Source organism: Oncorhynchus mykiss, chromosome 11 (assembly GCF_013265735.2).
Source record: "Oncorhynchus mykiss isolate Arlee chromosome 11, USDA_OmykA_1.1, whole genome shotgun sequence".
Taxonomy (NCBI): Eukaryota; Metazoa; Chordata; class Actinopteri; order Salmoniformes; family Salmonidae; genus Oncorhynchus; species Oncorhynchus mykiss.
The window spans coordinates 85,109,391-85,122,974 of record NC_048575.1 but is presented as its reverse complement, the minus strand read 5'-3'; the positions used below and the strand labels follow the sequence as shown (position 1 = coordinate 85,122,974).

At 40.8% G+C, this 13,584-nt stretch overlaps 1 protein-coding gene across 1 annotated transcript in view; it reads left to right on the top strand.

Moving 5' to 3' along the window:
- The first annotated feature begins 602 nt into the window (after positions 1 to 602).
- LOC118937429 (doublesex- and mab-3-related transcription factor 3-like) overlaps positions 603 to 13,584 on the top strand; it is a 76,259-nt gene continuing 63,277 nt past the window's right edge. Inside the window, exon 1 of the mRNA XM_036936595.1 lies at positions 603 to 1,345. Within this exon, the coding sequence (XP_036792490.1) occupies positions 961 to 1,345 (385 nt within the window). The 5' untranslated portion in view covers positions 603 to 960. The remainder of the gene's footprint in view (positions 1,346 to 13,584) is intronic.

Here is a 13,584-nt window from a genome sequence, read left to right as displayed (position 1 = left end):
TAGGTCCCCTCTGTTTTGGGGTTATTCAAAAACAATTTAAAACTTGCTGAGATATTTTGCGCTGCTTTGTTGTGGCTCTTAGCTCTGTCTACATCATTCTCTTGCTTTGTGTAAATATAACATATTCATTGAAATAAGTAATAGCAAATAGGAATATAGGCAATTTACTCAGTGTCAACCATGCTTTGCCCTGCTGTGCGCTGCGGCAACGCCGTTGCCTGATCCAATGCTGATCGGAGTAATTGTTTGATATTGTGATTTTTTGACTTGTCCATTCGGACAACTGCCATCTACATTCTAGTTGTCCGATTATTTTTTTGTACTTGCCCCAGACAAGCGGACAATACTTAATGTCTAGTCCTGTTGCTGTGTGTTTTGTCAATGCCCTGTAGCCTACAGTCCCAACAGACTGCATTGCTTTATTGCACTTAGGTTAAATAAGGCTTATTCTTATAGGCCTACACTTCAGCACGTCGCCTTCTGATTTATGAACTCTACAATTCATTCTTCCATACGAGTAACCGTTCAATGTAAACGTTTAATTAAGTGTGTGGCATTCATTGTCCCGCTAGAGTCTGCGAAACCACGGAACATCTACCTCTCTCTCTCCCCAAGGATTCGTTGAGCGGGTGCCAGTGATACGTGACGGTATTTAGTTACTCGGCTCCATAACTGCGTGTCAGATGGAGGCTGATGCACGTGTGTCTTCATTGCCAGGGGGACAGGTGAGGTAGAGGTGGATCCAACCAGCACCTCCTATATTGCAGACAGGACAGCGTGTAGCGAACAGCGACAGGACTTGATCTCTTCACTCTCACTTCTGTCTGACAACTCTACTCTGCCTGTCCCGGCCCGCGTGCACACGCCCTTATCAGATGCACCTCGCGCCTCCATCACGTTGAGGTAAAGTAGTGAGAGTGTGTGTGTGACTGACTGACTGGCTGACTAACGGTGTGAGAAATGAATGGCTACGGATCGCCCTACCTGTACATGGGGGGCCCAGTGACCCAAGCCCGAGCGCCGCTCCAGAGGACCCCCAAGTGCGCGCGGTGCCGGAACCACGGCGTCCTGTCCTGGCTAAAGGGCCACAAGCGATACTGCCGCTTCAAGGACTGCACCTGTGAGAAATGCATCCTGATCATCGAGAGGCAGCGGGTCATGGCGGCGCAGGTGGCGCTCCGCAGACAGCAGGCCAACGAGAGTCTGGAGAGCCTGATCCCGGAGTCTCTGAGAGCTCTGCCCGGAATCACGGTGCCTGGACCCGGCGAGGGGAACCAGGGCCTGCAGCCCCGTTCTGGAGGAATGGACCTCCTATGGACCTCGAAACAGACTGCCAACATGCAGGGTAAGATGATGATAATGATAATCATAATAATAACATTCATAATACGCTTTTATTTAAGCCTATATAGGTTTGATTTATTCACTTTTATTCATATATATGTGTGTGTGTGTGTCTGTGTCTGTGTGTGTGTGTGTAAATCATTACAAAAACATATCTCAAACCTGCTGTATTTTATAAAGTTACAACGAAACCTATACCTGAGAAAGAGCCGACGTTTGGACAATTTAGTTCAACTTGGGTAGCCTACATTTAGGCTATTGGCTGCAAACTGCGGCTAATGACAACACTGCAATGGCAACATTGCAAAACGCATTGCATTAGACTCTAAATTAAAATGATCAAGAATAGCCTTTTATTGTAATTATTTCTTTAAGTCGTAGGCAATTTCTTTATCATTGATATTCAAGCTATTTAACTTTCTAAAACGGCAAGCGTCACTACATAAGTCAGCTTTATTTTTAATGTGTGTAGCTTAATATAATGTTTATACGGCTGTTAATTGGTTTGAGAAATTAAATGAATACAGACGTGATATTGTACCTCACAAACCAAAGCATGTTATGGGTGTTCAACCCAGGGGTTATGTCAACGGCGGCCTGACCTTACAGAGACACATTAATAGACATTGGAAGCGTTTATTTCCAGAACGCTATATCCACCAATTTTTTCGCATTTGTGTTTTTTTTATGAGGAATGAATGCTTTTGTGTTCGTAAAATACAGTATTACTGCCCTCATATTTTGTATTCATAGATTTAAAAAAAATGCCGGGTAAATTATGAACCAATTTGGGTAATTTATCTAACCCAGCGCTGCGTCACTATAAAATATACCCACCACTGGGAAATTTTGACCCAAAATGTTGGGCTACTTGATTGACCCAAAAAGGGGATTATTTTTTACCCAGTAGAGGGTTGCCTTTTACTCTTTATCTGGGTTATTGTAATTCATGTATTTTTTACCGAGCAGTAGGTTATTTCTTATTTTATTGCTGTTTTTTTCTAACTTTTCTCTATTAAATCATCTGCTATTTTTTTATAAAGGTAAAAATACTTCTAACAATTACAATCATTGTCACAACGTTACTAGATTATATGAAATTCTTAAAATGACATATGGCCAATAAGGAAAATTGTAGATAAAATACAAAATGTTTATGTTCAGATATTAATTTCAGCTACAAAATGAAGTCATGCAGAAGATAAACAGATAAGGGACACACAAACCAAAACTTTAGAAGCACAATGCACCGTTAGAAAATCACAGCAGCCCTACCAATTAAAGCTGAGGAAATGGGCTGAAGAAAAGTAAATAATTTACCCTTTCCTCCCCTAACAAGTATCCATGTAAAACATAAACAGCGAAATATGATGTATTTTGCTCCAGAGCCTGCCCATTCACGATGGTGAAGGCGGGGGAATAGAGGCGATTGTCCCGGAGAATCAGAATGAAGGGTTCGAGTCCCGGGTTGTTTGTGTCGCCTGGCGGAGATTTTCAGCCATATTTGTTCCAGCCTGAAGATTAGAGAATATGAGTATACAATGCTGAACAATAATCAAGACACACACACACACTTCTGTATGCAAGACCTTAATCTGCATTGGGTTGAGTCCAGACACTGTGCATGGTTTACAGTATTACAGGGTTGTAGTGCTGAGTCCGGTCCCCAGACCACATATTGAGTGTCTCGGTCTTGAAACCCGACCAAACTCAACTCCATGATGTACGATGGAGTTTATCTGCGATTAGTGTGGCCGGACTGGAGCTCCGACGACACATTAAAATGAATATTTCAGCACACAGAATAGGATAATGTCATGTGTAAATGCGAGCTATTTCTTGGGTGCTGAAATCCGTTGTTTGTTTTTAATCGCTTTGGTACTATTTTCACAAGTACATGGTACATTTTCACAACTCTTTGTACAAAACTTCAAACTGGTCACACTTGTAACGCAGCCAGTCCTTCATTCAAAACCTGTCATGGTGCATTCATTTGGATTGTAAACATCTATCACCACACAACCATTTATTCAAAATATACGTTTATTGTGAAATGTAATGACAACATTGGTTTGAACGCCAAAACACAACATAATATCTTTCAATTTAGTCGTTTTAATTACCTGTTAATCCAATAGCAAAGATGTTTCGAGATACGTTTTCAAATCGTCCTTAGAAGAGCTGAAAGTCATATACTGCAGTACTGTAAATTACACAGTTTTCACATTAGGCAATACACTTACATTACCCAACCAAATTGGCAGACAATCTATAATTTCCATAATCTATCCAATGTGTAATCAAAGGTGTGATCAATGAAGACTTCCTCGACAATCATGCATGTAAAAATAACATTTTATTTTTCAGACACAATTGCAACATAGGTGTGCTGTCAGTAATCAAATGTAAGAAATTAAATTAAACAAATTAAATGAATGAAAATAAAATATAACGCATTAATTTGCATCAAGCCTGTCTTGAGCATTTGGCCATAAATTCTCATCCACATCAGAGTGAATGTCCTCAGTCTATGCACCGCGGGAAAAAAAATATTTTGTCATGGCGTATACAAGCTTGACATTGGGCTGCATTGATGTCGTCGCATGCCTCATTCATGGCCTAATGAAAAAAACATGTCTCAATAGGGTTGAGGAAAGGAGAGTATGGGGGCAGGTATAGGTTCACGAATCGGGGATGGGCCCAAACCACGCCTGAATCAATGGTGGAACCGGACATTGTCCCACACAGGTCTGCTCAATTTCTTTAAGAAACACAACGAGCTGTGCAGCGTTGTAGGATCCAAGTAATGGCCTACATCCTAAAAACATAATCTCCACACATAGCTGCGGACATGGAGATGTTTCCCCAACGCTGTCCAGGCACTTGGACGGTCACCCGATGGCCGATGAGGTTCCGACAGTTGTGTTGTTGCCAGGGTGACGCCTGCTTCATCAACTATGGTCTAAAGTAGCATGAAGCTCCATCACCCTCTAAAAATATATTTTGGTTAGTTATTTTAGCAGTATAGTTCCAACGTGATATTGTGAAGTAGTGTGTGCATCAAATAGTAACAGTATTTGTAATTTTAAATGAACCTTTATTTAACTAGGCAAGTCAGTTAAGAACAAATTCTTATTTACAGTGACAGCCTACCCCGGCCTCACAGCTGGATGTGATTTTAATATATATATATATATATATATATATATATATATATATATATATATATATTTCACCTTTATTTAACCAGGTAGGTTAGTTGAGAACAAGTTCTCATTTGCAACTGCGACCTGGCCAAGATAAAGCAAAGCAGTGTCGACACAAACAACAACACAGAGTTACACATGGAATGAACAAAGGTACAGTCAATAACACAATAGAAAAAGTATATATACAGTGTGTGCAAATGAGGTAGGATAAGGGAAGTAAGGCAATAAATAGGCCATAGTGGCAAAATAATTACAATATAGCAATTAAACACTGGAGTGATAAATGTGCAGAAGATGAATGTGCAAGTAGAGATACTGGGGTACAAAGGAGCAAAATAAATAACAGCATGGGGTAGTTGGATGGGCTATGTACAGGTGCAGTGATCTGTGAGCTGGTGCTTAAAGCTAGTGAGGGAGATATGAGTGATACAGCCCGGGATCGAACCCGGGTCTGTAGTGACTCCTCTAGCACTGCGATGCGGTGCCTTAGACTGCTGTGCCACTCAATCCCCTATATAGTGCAGTTGTTTCACCCGGTCGTTGTTTCTCTCAAAAGGCAACAGGTCTTTCATACATACCTGCTGCCTCTTCAAAAGGCAGGCCATTGTTGGAAGGCTGATTGATGCGTCATTGGATAAGGTGTCATCATTCTCCTCAATGGCCTGCTATGTCATCTGCCCACACTAGTCACTGCTCAACTCCATCGACGTCGAAGCTACAGTCTGTCCACACTAGTCACAGCTCAACTCCATCAACGTCGAAGCTACAGTCTGTCCACACTAGTCACAGCTCAACTCCATCAACGTCGAAGCTACAGTCTGTCCACACTAGTCACAGCTCAACTCCATCAACGTCGAAGCTACAGTCTGTCCACACTAGTCACAGCTCAACTCCATCAACGTCGAAGCTACAGTCTGTCCACACTAGTCACAGCTCAACTCCATCGACCTCAAAGCTTCTGGCAGGAAGCGTGAGCATGTCAGAGATTATGGAGGAACCGTGAGCATGTCAGAGATTATGGAGGAAGCGTGAGCATGTCAGAGATTATGGAGGAACCGTGAGCATGTCAGAGATTATGGAGGAACCGTGAGCATGTCAGAGATTATGGAGGAACCGTGAGCATGTCAGAGATTATGGAGGAACCGTGAGCATGTCAGAGATTATGGAGGAACCGTGAGCATGTCAGAGATTATGGAGGAACCGTGAGCATGTCAGAGATTATGGAGGAACCGTGAGCATGTCAGAGATTATGGAGGAACCGTGAGCATGTCAAGAGATTATGGAGGAACCGTGAGCATGTCAGAGATTATGGAGGAACCGTGAGCATGCCAGAGATTATGGAGGAACCGTGAGCATGTCAGAGATTATGGAGGAACCGTGAGCATGTCAAGAGATTATGGAGGAACCGTGAGCATGTCAGAGATTATGGAGGAACCGTGAGCATGTCAAGAGATTATGGAGGGACCGTGAGAGTGTCAGAGATTATGGAGGAACCGTGAGCATGTCAGAGATTATGGAGGGACCGTGAGCATGTCAGAGATTATGGAGGAACCGTGAGCATGTCAGAGATTATGGAGGAACCGTGAGCATGTCAAGAGATTATGGAGGAACCGTGAGCATGTCAGAGATTATGGAGGAACCGTGAGCATGTCAGAGATTATGGAGGAAGCGTGAGCATGTCAGAGATTATGGAGGAACCGTGAGCATGTCAGAGATTATGGAGGAACCGTGAGCATGTCAAGAGATTATGGAGGAACCGTGAGCATGTCAAGAGATTATGGAGGAACCGTGAGCATGTCAGAGATTATGGAGGAACCGTGAGCATGTCAGAGATTATGGAGGAACCGTGAGCATGTCAAGAGATTATGGAGGAACCGTGAGCATGTCAAGAGATTATGGAGGAACCGTGAGCATGTCAGAGATTATGGAGGAACCGTGAGCATGTCAGAGATTATGGAGGAACCGTGAGCATGACAGAGATTATGGAGGAACCGTGAGCATGTCAAGAGATTATGGAGGAACCGTGAGCATGTCAGAGATTATGGAGGAACCGTGAGCATGTCAGAGATTATGGAGGAACCGTGAGCATGTCAGAGATTATGGAGGAACCGTGAGCATGCCAGAGATTATGGAGGAACCGTGAGCATGTCAAGAGATTATGGAGGAACCGTGAGCATGCCAGAGATTATGGAGGAACCGTGAGCATGTCAGAGATTATGGAGGAACCGTGAGCATGCCAGAGATTATGGAGGAACCGTGAGCATGTAAGAGATTATGGAGGAACCGTGAGCATGTCAAGAGATTATGGAGGAACTGTGAGCATGCCAGAGATTATGGAGGAACCGTGAGCATCCACACTCCTTTCATGACATATTAATATTTTATTGACTATTGAAACATGGGCTTCCTTCCTTTCTCGTAACCTTAGTTACCTACTGTCCTTTGCTTTCGTTTAAAGGTGCACCATGCAGAAATCGCCATTTCCTGGTTGCAAGAACTCTAATAGTTAATTTCAGTTTCTATGACAAAACAAGCAAGAATAGATTTGAGAATCATTGTTCGATCTAAACCACTGTGAAATATATTTTCGAAAACCAAAAATATAGTATTTCCAGCTGTTTGAAGCTGGTTTACAAAACCCAAAGTAAAAGATGGAAAAAGCACAACAAAAAATAAGAACGGGAAGCATAGAAATAGTGCACATAGAACCGATCTACCTCTTAGACTGGCTTTTAATGAGAATGACAGATCTATATCACACATTTGTGTGAATATGGTCAGTTGCGCAAAAAGTAAAATACTGCATCTTAAAAAAATATCCCATAACTTTGTTGCTTGTAAGAATTTTCCGTAACATTTTAGTTGACACCCAGTATCATAACGTTATGACACAGTCAAGTCATAACCATGTCATATTACTTCATAACAGCTGACATAACTTGTCATAACTGTTATAATATGGTCATAACACATATAGACCTGTTGTGACATATATTGCTTTATTTTATGTCTGGTTATGACACCTACATGACACCTACATGACACCTACATGACACCTACATGACACCTACATAAGAGTGACAAAACACACAGAACCTGCCACACAAGGCAAAACATCCCATTACACCATCGCTTACACGTCAACAGTATGTTATATATATATATATATATATATATATATATATATATTTATTGACCAGATTAAATTAACATTGTTATTGCGCACATGTTGACGTCAGACATGCGCCTACCCCAATGCTCTGTTTCTGATGACTGGTATGAATGCAGAAGCAGATTTCAGGAGCACGACAAGACACCCTCTTCGTGACTGAGGACTGACGTAAGGGCCTGTATGTGATAGGACTATCTGGCTGATATGATCATGATGGTCATAATTGATGAAAAAAAAACATGACTGTAAAGAATTCATTATAACAACAACAAAGGATTTAAGATACAAACTTTCAAACGAAAGGTGTAAATATATCGGTCATGACAGGGTTATGACAATATTATGTCAGCTTTTATGACCCATTATGACATAGTTATGACATAGTTATGACGCTGGATATCAAGTAAAGTGTTACAGAATGTTCTTGATTTTACTGGTAGGGAAAAGCTGTAACATATTTAGTATTTTTTAAATAATTTATACACGCGTTTGGGTTAGTGACAATTTATAGGGTGGATCACCATTCTGAATGTCTGCAGAATCCACATGTTGTTCTGAAATATGAACATAGAAATACTGGACATGTTCTACTTTTATTATGGTGCTGATTTGACACAATTACTAACATGGTCTTGAATTGGACACACATTTTTCTGGTCTCGGTCTTGACTCTGTCCCCGTCCCGGTCTTGACTTGGTAATAATGTGCAAATGTTGTACAATCTAGGTGTGGAAAGCTCTTAGAGTTACCCAGAAGTATTGACTCAGGAGTGTGAATACTGATGTAGATGCTTATTTCTGTATTTTATACATGTGTTTTTGTTGTAATTATGGGGCATTGTGTGTAGATTGGTGAGAAACAAAATATTCATTCCATTTGGAATTCAGGTAGTAACACAACAAAATGCGAAATTAGTCAAGGGGTATGAATACTTTCTGAAGGACTGTACCTGCACTGGTGGTAGGAGAAACACCCCCAGGGCCATGCCGCCTTTACTATCTGGGGGACAAAGACGAAAACATTTAAGCGGAGAGTCAAAATGGATTGCCTAAACTTGGATGAACATTTGAGACACTCCTTTCATATCAATATTTAGCTAGCTAGCTAGCGATAGCTACCTAAAGTAACTGTGTCTGCACCCAGACTCAGACAAGCTAGCGATAGCTACCTAAAGTAACTGTGTCTGCACCCAGACTGAGACTAGCTAGCGATAGCTACCTAAAGTAACTGTGTCTGCACCCAGACTGAGACTAGCTAGCTAACTCATAGATACAATTAGGTTACAAATCATACAGCAACTGAAACACCATAAAAGCAATAGTTATAACCTTGCCAACTAGCTAGCTAGCAACCATTTTTCGTGGACTCAGAGACAGGGAATAGGCCTAGCTAAGTAATATCTCTAGCTGGTCTAGCTAGCTAGCACTGAGGTAAAGTTGGTTTTATATTCCGAGATTCAGACATTCAACAGACATTCAACAGACATTCATTAGACATTCAACACACATTCAACAGACATTCAACAGACATTCAACAGACATTCATCAGACATTCATCAGACATTCAACTGACATTCAACAGACATTCATCAGACATTTAACAGACATTCAACAGACATTTAACAGACATTCGACAGACATTCAACAGACATTCAACAGACATTCATCAGACATTCAACAGACATTCAACAGACATTCAACAGACATTCATCAGACATTTGCCAAAAGCCATTTAAAAATGTAAAAATCAATGAAAAATGCACAGTTTGTCACAGAATCATACAGTGCCTTGCGAAAGTATTCGGCCCCCTTGAACTTTGTGACCTTTTGCCACATTTCAGGCTTCAAACATAAATATATAAAACTGTATTTTTTTGTGAAGAATCAACAACAAGTGGGACACAATCATGAAGTGGAACGACATTTATTGGATATTTCAAACTTTTTTAACAAATCAAAAACTGAAAAATTGGGCGTGCAAAATTATTCAGCCCCTTTACTTTCAGTGCAGCAAACTCTCTCCAGAAGTTCAGTGAGGATCTCTGAATGATCCAATGTTGACCTAAATGACTAATGATGATAAATACAATCCACCTGTGTGTAATCAAGTCTCCGTATAAATGCACCTGCACTGTGATAGTCTCAGAGGTCCTTTAAAAGCGCAGAGAGCATCATGAAGAACAAGGAACACACCAGGCAGGTCCGAGATACTGTTGTGAAGAAGTTTAAAGCCGGATTTGGATACAAAAATTTCCCAAGCTTTAAAATCCCAAGGAGCACTGTGCAAGCGATAATATTGAAATGGAAGGAGAATCATCATTATTCATTATTCTAGTATTGTCTAGCATACTTTTACCACCTGCTTTGAGTAGAAATTCCAGTTTTGACTTGATAGAAATACATAAAATCTATAAAATGCCATTTGAAGCGGTATAAATCAATAACTAATTCACTGTTTGTCACAGAAACATCAAACTAGGTATGATTTATTCTAGGAATGTCTAGCATACTTTTACAACCTTCGTTTTGAAGAGAAGTTCCTGTTTTGACTTGATAGAGGGCATGTAGTCTGTTATACCCTATTAGAAGGGGCCTGGCATAAACTTCTGCATCTTCAGTCATATTAAATTAGATTACAGGAAAAAACTACGGGATGTAGGGGTCAGGCCTGACTAACAAAGAAGACAAGCGGATGGATCAAGAGGACCAAGACAACCAAGAGGATCAACATGGGCATTCCACAGGAAAACTAAGAATAACATACAGTACTGTTCAAAAGTTTGGGGTCACTTAGAAATGACCTTGTTTTTGAAAGAAAATCATTTTTTTTGTCCATTAAATAACATCAAATTGATCAGAAATACAGTGTAGACATTGTTAATGTTGTAAATGACTGTTGTAGCTGGAAACGGATGATTTTTTATGAAATATCTACATAGGCGTACAGTGGCCCATTATCAGAAACCATCCCTCCTGTGTTCTAATGGCACATTGTGTTAGCTAATCCAAGTTTATCATTTTAAAAGGCTAATTGATCATTAGAAAACCCTTTTGCAATTATGTTAGCACAGCTGAAAACTGCTGTTCTGATTAAAGAAGCAATAAAACTGTCCTTCTTTAGACTAGTTGAGTATCTGGAGCATCAGCATTTGTGGGTTCGATTACAGGCTCAAAAGGGCCAGAAACAAAAAGCTTTTTTTTCTGAAATTCGTCAGTCTATTCTTGTTTTGAGAAATGAAGGCTATTCCATGCAAGAAATTGCCAAGAAAATGAAGATCTCGTACAACGCTGTGTACTACTCCTTTCACAGAACAGAGCAAACTGGCCCTAACCAGAATAGAAAGAGGAGTAGGAGGCCCCGATGCACAACTGAGCAAGAGGATAAGCACATTAGAGTGTCTAGTTTGAGAAACAGACACCTCACAAGTCCTCAACAGGCAGCTTCATTAAATAGTACCCGCAAAACACCAGTCTCAACGTCAGCAGGGAAGAGGCAACTCCGGGATGCTGGCCTTCTAGGCAGAATTGCAAAGAAAAAGCCATATCCCAGACTGGCCAATAAAAATAAAATATGAAGATGGGCAAAAGAACACAGACAGTGGACAGAGATGGAAAGGTTAAAGACAGGTTTTAAAAGTATACTAGACATTTATAGAATAAATCATACCTAGTTTGACGATTATGTCATAATTAGTGAAAACGTTACTGATTTACATAGCTTTAAATGGCATTTTATTGATGTTATGTATTTATATCAAATCAAAACTGGAATTTCTCCTCAAAACGAAGGTTATAAAAGTATGCCAGACATTCCTAGAATAAATCATACCTAGTTTTGTGTTTCTGTGACAAACAGTGAATTAGTTATTGATTTATACTGTTTCAAATGGCATTTTATAGATTTTATGTATTTCTATCAAGTCAAAACTGGAATTTCGACTCAAAACAAAGGTTGTAAAAGTATACTAGACATTTATAGAATAAATAATATCTAGTTTGATGATTCAGTGACAAACGGTGAATTTTTAATTGACTTTTGGCGAATGTCTGTTGAATGTCTGATGAATGTCTCAATCTGTGAATATAATTCCAACTTTACCTCAGTCTAGCTACCAACCATATTACATTACAACTCAGAGACAGGGAATAGGCCTAGCTAAGTAACATCTGTAGCTGGTCTACCTAGCCAAAGAGAAAGAGAAACCTAGTTTACGTGACACAATGGACATACCAAACTTTAACAAAATCTTACATGTCTGCTACCACACACAGCACAGTGAAATAGCTTGCTAGCTAGCTAGCTAAATTAGCCAATGTTATGTAGCATATATGGGGTAATATGCTAAATGAAATGATTTACAATTGTTAATAACTGAGATAATATGTAATTATGATAGCTACTTCTATTTAACCTGATTGGATAATTAGAAACGTCATCTTTTTAATCAGTTTTTGGTTAGCCACAACGCCTTTCCCATTTGTCCATTGAAAAGTAGGCCTAATTCCACTCAGCAATGGCTGCACTGATAGACTTATGACAGATGCAATAGTCCTCATTCATGAGTTTGACGGATCACGTTGACCTTCTGGTTTTGGCGGGAGAATTAACCCACTCACTAGGTCATATCTCAACATCCCAGCATCAACAAACCAACTACAAATCAAATTAAAAACCAAATCAATACACCCCAGCAGTTGGGTTATCCACACAACACAGGAGTTGGGTCATCCACACAACACTGCAGTTGGGTCATCCACACAACACTGTAGTTGGGTCATCCACACAACACAGGAGTTGGGTCATCCACACAACACTGTAGTTGGGTCATCCACACAACACTGGAGTTGGATCATCCACACAACACTGTAGTTGGATCATCCACACAACACTGTAGTTGGGTCATCCAGTCACCCAGCAGGTGGGTCATCCAATCACCCAGCAGGTGGGTCATCCAATCACCCAGCAGGTGGGTCATCCAATCACCCAGCAGGTGGGTCATCCAGTCGCCCAGCAGGTGGGTCATCCAGTCACCCAGCAGGTGGGTCATCCAGTCACCCAGCAGGTGGGTCATCCAGTCACCCAGCAGGTTGGTCATCCAGTCACCCAGCAGGTTGGTCATCCAGTCACCCAGCAGGTGGGTCATCCAGTCACCCAGCAGGTGGGTCATCCAATCACCCAGCAGGTTGGTCATCCAATCACCCAGCAGGTGGGTCATCCAGTCACCCAGCAGGTGGGTCATCCAGTCACCCAGCAGGTGGGTCATCCAGTCACCCAGCAGGTGGGTCATCCAGTCACCCAGCAGGTTGAGTGTGTGTAGGCGTATTGCAATTGGTTTAGTTGAGAAACGCTATATATCAATTGTCTGGCTGGATTTGAACTTTTTCACCTTTATTTAACCTGGTAGGCTAGTTGAGAACAAGTTCAAATTAAATGTTCATATCCTGTTTAGGCTATTTAATATTCATACCATGCATTGTTGAATAATCATTTTGATTGGCTTAAAGGGCATTCTAGTGTGTGTAGTATTTCCTTATCATGCACGTTATAATTCAGTGGCTATGAAGTTCAATCTTACATATTGTATATTTTTAGCTGCTTTTGAAAGCAAAAGTCAAATTGAAAGCATTATTGGCATTGTTGAACACAATTTTCATAAAAGCAAGCTGATGGTTTGGGAAGGCTTTCCATTAGATGTTGGACCGCTGCTGAGGGGAATTATTTCCATTCATCCACAAGAGCATTCATTAGGTCGGGCACTGATGTTGGGCAATTAGGCCTGGCTCGCTGTCGGTGTTCCAATTCATCCCAAAGGTGTTTGATGGGGTTGAGGTCAGGGCTCTGTGCAGACCAGTCAAGTTA